A 13,224-nucleotide genomic window follows, 5' to 3' on the forward strand; every position below is an offset into this window, starting at 1 on the left:
ACACTGATTGATTTGTGAATATTCAACCACCCCTGATCCTGGAAATAAATCCCACTTGATGGTGGTGAATGATTTTTAAAAATGTATTGTTGGACTCAGTTTGCTAATATTATGTTGGGGAATTCTGCATCTATGTACACCACAGACACTGGCTTGCAGTTCTCTTTTTCTAGTCTCTTTGTATGGTTTTGGTATCAGGGTAATGCATGCCTTGTAGAATGAATTTAGAAGTTTTCCTTCCTTTTCTATTTTTGGGAATAGAACTTTGAGAAGTTCTTCTTTGAGAAGAAGAGTTGTATTAACTCTTCTTTAAATGTTTGGTAGACTTTTGGGGCGCCTGGGTGGCTCAGTCGGTTAAGCGACTGCCTTCGGCTCAGGTCATGATCTCGGGATCCTGGGATCGAGCCCCACATCGGGCTCTCTGCTCAGCGGGAAGCCTCCTTCTCCCTCTCCCACTCCCCCTGCTTGTGTTCCCTCTCTAGCTTTCTCTCTGTCTGTCAAATAAATAAATAAAATCCTTTAAAAAAAAAATAAATAAATAAATGTTTGGTAGACTTTTGCTGTAAAGCCATCTGGTCTGGACTTGTTTGCTGGGAGTCTTTTGATTGCTAATTCAATTTCATTGCTGGTAACCAGTCTGTTCCAATTTTCTATTTCTTCCTGATTCAATTTTGGAAGGCTCTATATTTCTAGGAATTTATCCATTTCTTCTAGGTTGTTCAATTTGTTGGCATGTAATTTTTCATAAATTCTCTTGTAATCCTTTGTATTTCTGTGGTGTCAGTTATTACTTCTCCTCCTTCATTTCTGATTTTATTTGAATCCTCTTTCTCTCTCTCTTTTTTAAAATGAGTCTAGCTAAAGGTTTATCAATTTTGTTAATCTTTTCAAAGAACCAGCTCCTGGTTTCATCAATCTGTTCTACTGCTTTTTTAAGTTTCTATTTTATTTCTGCTAATTTTTGTTATTTCCTTCCTTCTACTGATTTTGGGTTTTGTTTGTTCTTCTGTTTTAGCTCCTTTAGGTGTAAGGTTAGGTTTTTTATTTGAGATTTTTCATGCATCTTGAGGTAGGCCCGTTTTGCTATAAATTTCCCTTTTAGAATAGCTTTTGCTGCATCCCAAAGATTTTGGACCATTATGTTTTCATTTTTATTTGTCTCCATGTATTTTTTTAATTTTCTCTTTGATTTCTTGGTGGACCCCATTCATTGTTTAGTAGCATGATATTTAGCCTCCATGTATTTGTGGTCTTTCCAGATTTTTTCTTGTGGTTCATTTCTAGTTTCATAGTGTTGTGGTCAGAAAAAATGCATGGATTCACTTTGATCTTTTTGACTTTGTTGAGACTTTTTTGTGGCCTAATATGTGATCTATTCTGGAGAATGTTCCATGAACACTTGAAAAGAATGTGTATTTTGCTGATGGAATGTTCTGAATATATCTGTTATATCCTCCCAGTCCAATGTGTCATTCAAAGCCACTGTTTCCTTCTTGATTTTCTGTTTGGATGCTCTGCCCATTGATATAAGTGGAGTGTTAAAGTCCCTTACTATTATTGCATTACTATCTATTACTTTCTTTATATTTGTTATTAACTCCTTTAAATACTTGGTGCTCCCACGTTGGGTCCATAAATATTTACAATTGTTAGATTTCCCTGCTGGATTGTCCCCTTAATGATTATATAGTGTCCTCTGTCTTTTGTTACAGTCTTTATTTCAAGGTCTATTTTGTCAAATACAAGTATCTGCTTCCCTTTCACATCCATTTGCATGATAAATGCTTCTCCATCCCTTCATTTTCAATATGTATGTGTCTTTAGGTCTGAAATGAGTCTCTTGTAGGCAGCATATAGATGGGTCTTGTTTTTTAATCCATTCTGTCACCCTATGTCTTATGATTGGAGCATTTAGTCCATTTACATTCAAAGTAATTATTGATAGGTATGTATTTATTGCCATTTTGGTACTTGTTTTATGGTTGTTTTTGTAGTTTTTCTCCCTTCCTTTCTTCTCTTGCTCTCTTCCCCCAACTAGTTGGCTTTCTTTAGTAATATACTTGAATTCCCTTCTTTTTATTTTTGCATATTATTGATTTTTTGGTTATTTGGTTTGTATGCAACATCTCCTATATGTAGAAGCCTATATTAAGATGATGGTCGCTTAAGGGCGCCTGGGTGGCTCAGATGGTTAAGCGTCTGCCTTCGGCTCAGGTCATGATCCCAGCGTCCTGGGATCGAGTCCCGCATCGGGCTCCCTGCTCCTTGGGAGCCTGCTTCTCCCTCTGCCTCTTTCTCTCTCTCTCTCTGTCTCTCATGAATAAATAAATAAAATCTTTAAAAAAAAAAAAAAAAAAGATGATGGTCGCTTAAGGTTGAACCCATTCTTTACTCCTCTTTTCCACATTTTAGGTATATGGTATCATACTTTATATCCTTTTATTTCATGAGTCCTTTGACTGATTTTTTTAAAAATATTTTATTTGCCAGAGAGAGAGAGATCAAAAGCAGGGGGAACAGCAGGCAGGGGAGAAGCAGGCTCTCTGCTAAGCAAGGAGCCCTATGGGGACTTGATCCCAGGACCCTGGAATCAAGACCTGAGCCGAAGGCAGACACTTAACTGACTGAGCCACCCAGGCGCCCCCCTTTGATGGATTTTTTTTTTTTTACTTATTTTTATTACTTTTCTGCTTCCTACATTCCTTACTCTTTCCTTTCCACTTGAAGAGTCCCCTTTAAACTTTTCTTGTAGGGTTGGTTTAGTGGTAATGAATTCCTTTACTTTTGTTTGTCTGGGAAACTATTCCTCCTTCTATTCTGAATGATAGCCTTGCTGGATATTCTTGCTGCAGGTTTTTTTCCTTCAGTACTTTGACTATATCATACTACTCCTTTCTGGCCTGCAAAATCTGCTGAAAAATCCACTGCTAGCCTAATAGGGTTTCCCTTGTATATAACTGGTTTCTCCTCTCTTGCCGCTTTTAAAATTCTCTCATCACTACTTTTTGCCATCTTAATTACTATGTGTCTTGGTGTGGACCTCCTTGGGCTGATATGTTGGCAGATCTCTGTGCCTGCTGGATGTAGATTTCTGTTTCCTTCCCCAGATTCAGTTAGTTTTCAGCTATTATTTCTTCAAATAAATTTTCTGCCCCCTTTTCTCTCTCTTCTCCTTCTGGGATCTCTATAATGCAAATGTTATTATGCTTGATGGTATCAATGAATTCCCTAAGTCTATTCTCATTGTGCATAATTTTTTCTCTCATCTGCTCAGCTTGATTACTTTCCATTACTCTGTCCTCCAAGTCATTGATTCATTTTTCTGCTTCTACTATTTACTTCATCTAGTGTATTTTTATTTCATTTAATGTGTTCTTCATCTCTGACTGGTTCTTTTTTATCCCATTGTTAAGGGTCTCACTGATGTCCTCCACTCTTTTCTCAAGTCCAGTGAGTATATTAATGATCATTTCTTTGAATTCTTAGGCATATTGGGGTGCCTGGGGGCTCAGTCGTTAAGCGTCTGCCTTCAGCTCAGGTCATGATCCCAGGGTCTTGGGTTCGAGCCCCACATCGGGCTCCCTACTCAGCGGGAAGCCTGCTTCTCCCTCTCCCACTCCCCTGCTTGTGTTCCCTCTCTCGCTGTGTCTCTCTCTGTCAAATAAATAAAATCTTAAAAAAAAAAAAATGAATTCTTAGGCAAATTATGTATCCCTGTTTTGCTTGGGTCTCTTGCTGTGATTTTGTCCTACTGTTTCATTTTGGACATGTTCTTCTATCTCCTCATTTTGTCTAACTCACTGTGTCTGTTTCTCTGTGTTAGGAAAGACAGCGATGTTTCCTGCACCTGAAAGTAATGGCCTTATGAAGAAGAGATCTTGTAGTGCCCCGCTGTGCAGTGTCCCCTGTTCACCAGAACCTGGTGCTTTAGGGGTATCTCCTATGTGTGATGTGTGTGCCCTGCTGTTGTGGCTGAGCTGCTTTTTCCTTCAGTCCAGTCATCTGCAATGGCTCTCTTCTGCTTGTTGTGGGCAGTGTCTAGTTCCTGTAGTGGTAGTGGGCCAGTCTGGGGATGCCTCAGACTTGAGCTGAGTCAGACCAGGTGTTTGCTAGAGATGCAGTAGCACCAAACTGCTGTGTCCTTCCCCTGTGTTGTCCGAAAAAGCTTTTGCTGGTGGGTAGGACCTGCAGTCAAACCACTTGTCTGCTTCTAGCCCATTGCTGGGGCCTCCTCTGACTGGTATGTGTGATTATCTTTCCCTTTCTCTGGGGTAGGAGTCACTTTGGAGTAGTGCTGGCCACTGTAGGAGCTGCTTGCACACTACCAGGCCTCTGGCACTGCCTTGTATGGGCTCTGGCTAAGAGAGTATTGGAGAGGGCAGGTCTCCCATAGCACAGGGCTGGGGGGCAGTGCCAGCAAGCTTTTTGTGCCCCCAGTCTTCTGTGGGAGGGGCTCTGCAGTGCTGGGACTAAAGCTGCCTGATGGGCTCCTTAGAAGCACAGCCCAGGAGCACGTGGGGCGGGGGCGGGGGGTATGTCCACCAATAAAATCTTAAATTAAAAGATTTAATATTTAAAAGATAAAAGTAGGAAATTGTATTTAATATTCCTCTTGGTTTCTGTATTGCCAATATGTCACTAAATCTTGAAGTCGTTCTATATCTTGATACCCACTGTGGTAGAGGATTTCTAATAACACAACTCCTGTGCTTCTGTTTCTCAAAATGAAAATGGAAAAATCTAGTAGTATTTCTTTCCTTTTTTTATATAATAACCTTGAATATTGGTGAAACTATGCTTAATAACAAGTGCTTAACAGTTCAGGGTAATATAGTTGGTATGACTTTTGAAAAACTGATTTAAAAAATTTTTAATAATAATACAGTTCAATACAGATTCAAGATAACTCTCAACAAACTGGGAATAGAAGGCAAATTCCTTAACTTGAGGAAGGGTGTCTATTAAAAACTGAGTAAACAACACATTTAACAGTGAAACTTTAGGAGTCCCTTTAAAGTCATAGTAAGACAGAGAAGACCAGTATCACTGCTTCTTATTCAAAGATGTATTAGAATTCTTATGCAATACAAGGAGAAAAAAAAAAAAAACCCAAACAACTGAAAAGGGCAAAGAAAATTATCTTTTGCAAATAATGCAAAAAAAAAAAAAAATGCAACTGCCATATTTGACAGTTTATATGGAAAATGCAAGAAAAATGCAAGAAAATCTTAAACTACTGAGATGATTTAATAAAAGAGCTCAGGAAGGTCACTGGATATTTATATTTAAATGTAATTTAGTAATTATAGTAAATCCCATTCACAACAGTAACAAAAACTATATGGTATCTAGGAATAATAAAAAAAAAAGATGTATAAAATCTTTATAGAGGATATTACAAAACTTTATTGCGGGCCATAAAATTACACCTAAATGAATGGAGATATACAATTAATAACAACACCGAATATATATATTGAGTATTTACTATGTGTCAGATTCTAAGTGCTTTTACATGTATTAACTCATTTAATCCTCACATTTCAGTTTAGCATTATATTTTACAGTAAGAAAACTGAGGCAGAAAATTTACCCAAAACCAGTGCTGATAAGTAGCAGGTGTAGAATTAGAACCTAGGAGGTCTGGCTCCAGAGTCTATCCTTTCAACCAAGAACCAATCTTTATATTGTAAAGACAGGAATTCTCTTCAAATTAATTTATAAATTCAATGTGATTCTAATAAAAAAATGTATCAGGCTTTTCTTTGAATTAGAGAAGCTGAAACTAAATTTCAGACAGAAGAGAAATAAGACAAAATATAACCACAATTTTACAAACAAAAATAGGAGAACTCACTCTACCAGGTACTAAGATTTATATTAACTACTGCAAATAAAACAAATGTGGTATCAGTGCAGGCCCAGAGAAACTAAAAAAAATTAGTGGAATAGAGTCTAGAAATACCCAGCAAATATAAACTTACCATATGCCAGAGATGGCATTACTAATTAATGGGGAAATAGTGGAGTATCACATAAAGATAATGGGTAATTTAGTTAAAAACATAAATATGCACATATCTGTGTATATGTTATATAGATAATTGATCATATATTAATAAAAACCAATATACTACTTAAAATTCAAGTTATATATTAAATAACTATATATACATATAAAAATCATATACACTTGTGTTTATCTACGTAAAATTAGATCCCTACCTCCAAAACATACATAATTGCATGCTGGAGATGAATTAAAGACCTAATTGTAAAAATAAAACATTATAACTATTATAAATAATAAGAGGATAACTTTACGATTCCAGGATAGGAAAAGATGTATAAATAATTCATAGAAAGCAAAACTATGGCAATATACTTAATTTAGCTCTATAACAAAAACTAATTTTTGTTATCACAAAGCTAAAATAGATAATGGATTTTGCAGGGAGGGGTTGTGATGTGTATTATCTATAACACAGTGGTATCAAGAGGATATTAATATATCTCTCAAATATTTAAGAGTAAGACATTTAACATAATAGAAAATGGGAAAAAGATGAACAAATAACAGAATGTCCAAAAGTCTAATAAATACATGAGAAGATATTCAACCTCAGCAGTATTCAAGAAAATATAAATAAAACGACAAGCTAATGTTTCATTGCCCACTGACTGTTAATTATGAAGTCTGACTCACAAGGGCTGGAGACATACAGAAGAAACAGGATTCTCACATACTACTAGTAGAAGTGTAAATCGATAAAATCATTTTGAGTGCAATTTGGCAAACACTAGTTCAAAACACTCATACCTTATGGCCAGCAATGATGCTTTTAGGTATATACCCTAGAGCTGAAGTTGGCAAATTAGGGCCTATTAGCCATCTGTTTTGTTAATTAAGTTTTACTGAAACAACCATGCCCATTTGCTTACAGATGATCATCTATGGTTGCTTTCTTGCTACAAAAGCAGAGTTGAGTAGCTGTGACTGAGACCATATGGCCCACAAAGAATAATATATTTATTTTTTTATGACTCTTTAAGAAAAAGATTGCTGACTCTTAACTGAGAGAGATTCTTACACACGTTTACAAGATACGAGTATGTTTATCAGAGTTGTTTTAACAGTGAAAAATTACAAACAACCTAAATGTCCATCAACCAGGAAACATATAAACTCTGTTATCCATATAATTATAAAAAATTATGGTAAAATGGAAGTGTAAGGAACTTTCACCCTACCAATCCCCAGTCCCCCAAAATAATCTCCATTAATAACTTGGTGTACATTTTCCCAGCATGTATACAGGAAAGTAGGGGCTACCATACTAGATGCCCAAATATGTGCTGAACAAATAAAAAATAAATAACCAAACTGTTAGCAGGGATAGCTGAAGACGGACAATCTCACATAGGCATGGGCAAGAGTGGATTTTATTTTGAACTTCCCTAAATTGTTTACCAGTCATTTGTATGTGTTTACTAATCATCTGCATTTTTTTCAGTAAGTTGATTACAGCCTCTACCCATTAAAAAGAGTTGCCTTTTTCTTATTAGTTGTAGGAATTCTTACATTATAGGGATAATGACCTTTCTCCTTTTATGTGTTAAAAATATTTTCCCTTAGGGGCGCCTGGGTGGCTCAGTCGTTAAGCGTCTGCCTTCGGCTCAGGTCATGATCCCAGCGTCCTGGGATCGAGCCCCACATCGGGCTCTCTGCTCTGCGGGAAGCCTGCTTCTCCCTCTCCCATTCCCCCTGCTTGTGTTCCCTCTCTCGCTGTGTCTCTCTCTGTCAAATAAATAAATAAAATCTTTAAAAAAAAAAAAAAAAAAAAAAAATTTTCCCTTAGTTTATCTGCTGCAGAATGTTTTAAAATTTTATGACAATTTACATTTGTTGTCCTATATTTTCTTTCATTAATTTCAGGTTTATTTTTCACATTTAGATATTTAATCCATTTGTAATTTTTCTTATACAAGATGTGGGTTAGGGATCTAATTTAATTTCTCCCAAATAGGTTGCTAGTTGTACTTATATATTTACTGATTTACCATTCTTCCCCAAATTCATATATTTTTAAGGTATGTGGTAAAGATAAATCCTGAATTCTAATATAGTGAAATTTATGTCTTCTCTTTTAAAAATAGTGTTTTGTCTAGTTTAAGAAATCCTTTTTGACCCCAATATTAGAAAGATATTCATGTATATTTTCTATTGAAAGGCTTATTTTTATTTACTTTTTAAAATATTTATTTATTTATTTTAGAGAGAGAGAGAGAGTAGGGGAGGGGCAGAGGGACATGGGGAGACAGAGAATCTCAAGCAGACTCCCTGCTGAGTACAGACTGACATGGTTGGATCCCAAGACCCTGAGATCATGGCCTGAGCCGAATCTAAGAGTCAGACGCTTAACCGACTGAGCTACCCAAGGCCCCCAAAAGGTTTATTTTTAAAGTTTTACTTTTGGCATTTAAGACGTTAATTTGATTGGAATGGGGGTGAGAGGAAATTAACAAAAACTATATTATATATATACAAATCTAGCATAACTAACTAGCATGGTAGTTGAGCCTCTAGCTCCATTGTGAAACTAACAGGTATGGACTGTAAAAGGTACTGTGGTACTGGTGTTTAAGTGTCTCCTTAGTCTACACCATACTGTAGCATAAAATGAATATACATTATGTTTAGGTAGCTACCATATAAAAGGTAAAGACTATACTTTGAGGATGGAAAATGTCTTGTATTAGTGATTTTAAAACTACAAATAAACTTTTTAGAACACAAAAATGTATTTATACCATACATATGAATGTATGTACTCCCTTTTATTTACTATTCCCTTAAATAAAATCTTTCAAATAATGTTTTCTTACCAGTTTGTCCTAAGACTTTTCCTTTTTTTTTTTTTTTTTTTAAATGCCCATACTTGCTTTGAAATAGACAAGGCAAACAGCAAAGCCTCCTCAGGGCTTAAAAACATCAGCCAGTAATATACTTATGTAAACACAAAGTGCTAAATTCAATAATGTATGAAAATCCTTAGCAAATAGCAAAGCTATTTAATATTCTTTCTTGACATCAGCTGAGGGCGGAAATACGGGAATGTTCTCCATCCAACTCATTTCACCTTTCCCACTATTCTCTATATTCCCTTTCTACTTTCCTTAAATGAGGACTTCCCTTTTTTGCATACAACTTAAAAAGCAGTGAAATATTCTGAATGTCATTACACATACTTAGATTACAAGAAGTAAAAATCTTAAAGGAGAAGTGAAGTTAGCTATCAGCTACCAGATGACCAGCATTTAACCCTTTTTCCCTCTTATAATTCCAGTGCAGAGCAGAATAGTATCAGGGAAATGAAATATGGTGGAGGCAGAATTATGTGAACATTGGTTATGTTGCCCAGCAGCCATGATAAATTATTATTTTGAAATAGTGCCAAAGTGAAGGTAGACTTATAAATATCTTTAATAATAAAATTTAATCAATGTTTAACAGAGCTATAATTCATTACATTCTTAATAGCTCTTCTCTAGCCTGTGCTGTTTTATAGTTTAATAATAAATAATTTACCTGCGCTCTTTTTTCCATATCCTGGCAAGTACCTAGTTGTTCTTCCATTGCAACTCTGATTTGCCTTGCTTCATATTCTAATTGTCTTCTGGTCATATCTGTTTGTAAGGAAAACTAAAACCACAAATTAAATTGAAATGTTAATACCTCATGTTATGTGTTTATCAGTAAAAGCAAAGAAGCATATAAATACCAATAAAGAAAATGAATATCAAATATGTAAGTTATGGAGCATAACAAGATTATTTTTTTACTTCAAGGAGTCCTAAAATTTGATTATAGGTGCTGGGCTCAGTCTGGGTCCCTGATGTAAAATGCTGAGTTGAAACACTTTTATTGCCCCACAGCCACAAATGGCTTTAAACTGTACTGATTCACTTAAAATATATAATTGGTCCAGTTAGGGTAAGTCTTCTTCAGTTCCCATCTTCTGCACTGAAGAGGTATACTTTAATTATTAAAAACTAGCACATTAATGTGGACAACATAGAAAAGTCAAGAAACAGTCCATCATCCTTAAGTTTATATCTCAATTTAAGGATTGTTATAAACGTGCAGACTAAACAGAGAAAACCTCTCCATTAACGAAGAAAATGGGATAAGGAAAAGCTTTTATTTAATACAGATAATCATAAATTGCAAAACAATACAAACTTTTTGCCGAAAGTGAAATAAACAAAAAGACGTACTTCTGCCTGCAGGGGGTGTTAATTCATTCAAAAATCAATTAACCCTCTAATTAAAATTCCAGGCACTGAGATAACTGCTAGGCATACGAAAGGATGAAAAGGACAAGGTAATGAAACTTATAAACACATGCACCAAGAGGTAATAATAGCTAAAAGTCTGATTAAATGATAACGGGCCATGAAGGAAATGAGAAAGTGCAATAGATTTTTTATGCTCTATATACTCAGCTGTGTGAGACATGTGCCTGACTCAGAGTAACATTCTGTCGGCCCAAGGATTCCAAATTGCACCGTCAGTTAAGTCAGGGGACCTCTCATCCTTTTCCCTTGCAATAACGCAGATGACATTCTACAGATAATGTATACCTATAGGCATACCCAAATTATGGGTTGCAAACAGATGAAACAGTCTGTATGTTATTTCTAATTCCCAATGAGACAGCTTTAACTCCACTTACTTATCCTTCACTTTCCAAAACCCCCTGCAAAAAAAAAGGTGAACATGACAAAGTATGTTGTAATAACGTGGTTTAGATCTGATGTTTTAAAAGTAATGTTTAATATCCTGATAATATTTCCATATGGAAGTGTTCTTAACTTGCTTCGCAATACTTATGACACACAAGCAGTTTACACCTGGTTATGTTGCCAAATAGTCTATAATGTCTTATATACACTATTAAATAAATACGATTATTTAATAAATACGGGAACAGTTTATTTGACAACTCATCTTTGTTTCAGATATTAACCAACTGCTCTCAAGTTATCACATACATCTGAGCTCTTTCCTAAACCTGACTGCATGCAGACAATAGGACTCTAAATTTTGTACATTCTAATTATCAGTGTGAATGGTAAGCAAAACTATGCTTAGGTACTTTTTATTTAAGAGTAAAAATCCCACCAAACCTTCCTGAATTCCTATTCCTTGTTATGTTCCTAATCCAAGAACTCTTCATTAACTGTTCTTTCACTATCTGGGTCTCTTTAACACCCAGGAAGATGTCAAGGACATTGTCAGGAAAAGGGATCCTTTCTCTTCTTCTCAAAACCTTGTCTGATTGTTCTAGGAGACTATGCACCTAAGTTTCTGGTTCTAGCTCTGCCAGACAATGATCACTCAGGAAATCTGGTTAAGTACATGTTTTGAAAGTGTTCCTTCTTTCTACTTTTGTTTTTCATTTATTATGTCCTCTCAAAAGTGCTGTTAGAAAATGAAAAATCTAAGCTAACAGAGGACAATATATTTTAATTACCCTATTTTTTCTCTTTTTAAAAATTATAAGAAATATTTACGGACAATAGTCAGTTAAAATACAATCTTGCTTAAAATTATTAATGTATTCCAGAACATTCAGAAACGTTCTTACATGTGTCACCCATGAGTAAAATAGTTGACATGAGAGTTTAGGTGGGGAAGGAAAGGCTGACAAGATTAAATTCTTTTTCACATAGTTATATTTGCAAAACAAACACATTTTAGTACTTGTAAAAAGTCCCAAGATCCTTGCCAAAAGATTTTGTCACTTATAAGAACTGGAATAGCACTCAAATTATCTTCAAAGATGCTTTTATTGCAAAAACTATATGGTATGTAATTTGGTTCAAAAGATAGATGGTAATAAACATTTCTACAGAGTATGTTTGGTAATTCACTAGACAGAATAAAAAACCAGTTGCCTAGTTGAATCCTGAGTCCTTAAGAATTCAAACTTAATAGATTTTCTTAATTGGGGGCTTAAAGTAAGTATTTGCTTGAGCATAATGAAGTTTTATCACCTTTACATTATTTACAAACAAAAATTCATTATTATATATTTGAGTTTAAAGTTAAGATAAAGATAAAATATATTACAGTTTACAAATAAGTAAAAATGCAATTATCCTGAAATTTTTAAATGAGTAACACAGATACTTTTAAAAGATCAAAGTTATTAAAGCCTAAAGTAGGTCATAATGCTAAGTTACTTACATTTTCGGTTAAAGGGAGACTATCTATTCTTTTAGTGAGATTCTGAAGTTGAGCATAATACCAGTCTTTTTCCTTTTCTTCTTTGTCAAGATCAGCAAGAAGTAATGATCTGTTTATTAAAAAAAGGTAAGTTTACACAATGCTAAGAGTACATAACAGTAATTCTTATCAGTTGTAATTGTCATGTTCTCTATTTAAACTATAGTATTAATAATGAATACGTGGAACATTTATTTATTTTGGATTTTTGAAGGCGGGACTTAGAATATTATAATCATTAAAATTTAAGTATTAAAAAGTTTTTACTTTTTCACCTAAATAAGATACTCAACATCCTTACTAGAATATTTACATTTCAACCAAAGGCTTTCTTCACTTTATTTGCAGTCTGAGAATATGATGATGGTTTACAGAAAAAAGTACAGATATAACAAAACCCAAAATTAATATAAAAATAAAAAGTATAATAGAGGAGTACAAAAAAGCAGTAGTTACACAAAAAACAAACTGAGAGTATAGGAAGCCACTGCACTGGACACAGATGTGGCTTTCAACTTCTCAGCAGCCAAAATAATAAGAAATACTTTGTCACTGTGCATTTCTCCAAAGAAGACATCCAGATGGCCAAGTGACACATGAAAAGATGCTCAACATCACTCATCATCAGGGAAATGCAAATCAAAACTACAATAAGATATCACCTCACATCTGACAGAATGGCTAAAGTCAAAAACACAAGAAACAAGTGTTGGCGCAGATGTGGAGAAAAAGGAACCTTCGTGCACTGTTGGTGGGAATGCAAACTCGTGCAGCCACTATGGAAAACAGTATAGAGGTTCCTCAAAAAATTAAAAATATGAAAACACTAATTCAAAAAGATATATGCACCCCTATGTTTATTGCAGCATTATTTACAATAGCCAAATCATGGAAGCAACTCAAGGTCCATCAATAGATGAATGGATAAAGAA

The 13,224-nt window shown here is 34.9% G+C and overlaps 1 protein-coding gene across 11 annotated transcripts in view; it reads right to left on the minus strand.

Moving 5' to 3' along the window:
- The window catches only part of APC (APC regulator of WNT signaling pathway), a 131,910-nt gene that overhangs the window by 49,275 nt on the left and 69,411 nt on the right, over positions 1-13,224 (minus strand). For 10 of the 11 annotated variants that reach the window (XM_032403862.1, XM_032403861.1, XM_032403857.1 and 7 more), the window contains 2 exons: positions 12,254-12,362; positions 9,590-9,703 (listed from right to left, as the gene is read on the minus strand). In XM_032403862.1, coding sequence (XP_032259753.1) covers positions 9,590-9,703; positions 12,254-12,362 — 223 coding nt within the window. The remainder of the gene's footprint in view (positions 1-9,589; positions 9,704-12,253; positions 12,363-13,224) is intronic. The other variant, XM_032403860.1, reaches the window with a different exon arrangement.

Source organism: Phoca vitulina, unplaced genomic scaffold (genome assembly GCF_004348235.1).
Source record: "Phoca vitulina isolate PV1807 unplaced genomic scaffold, GSC_HSeal_1.0 scaffold6, whole genome shotgun sequence".
NCBI lineage: Eukaryota > Metazoa > Chordata > Mammalia > Carnivora > Phocidae > Phoca > Phoca vitulina.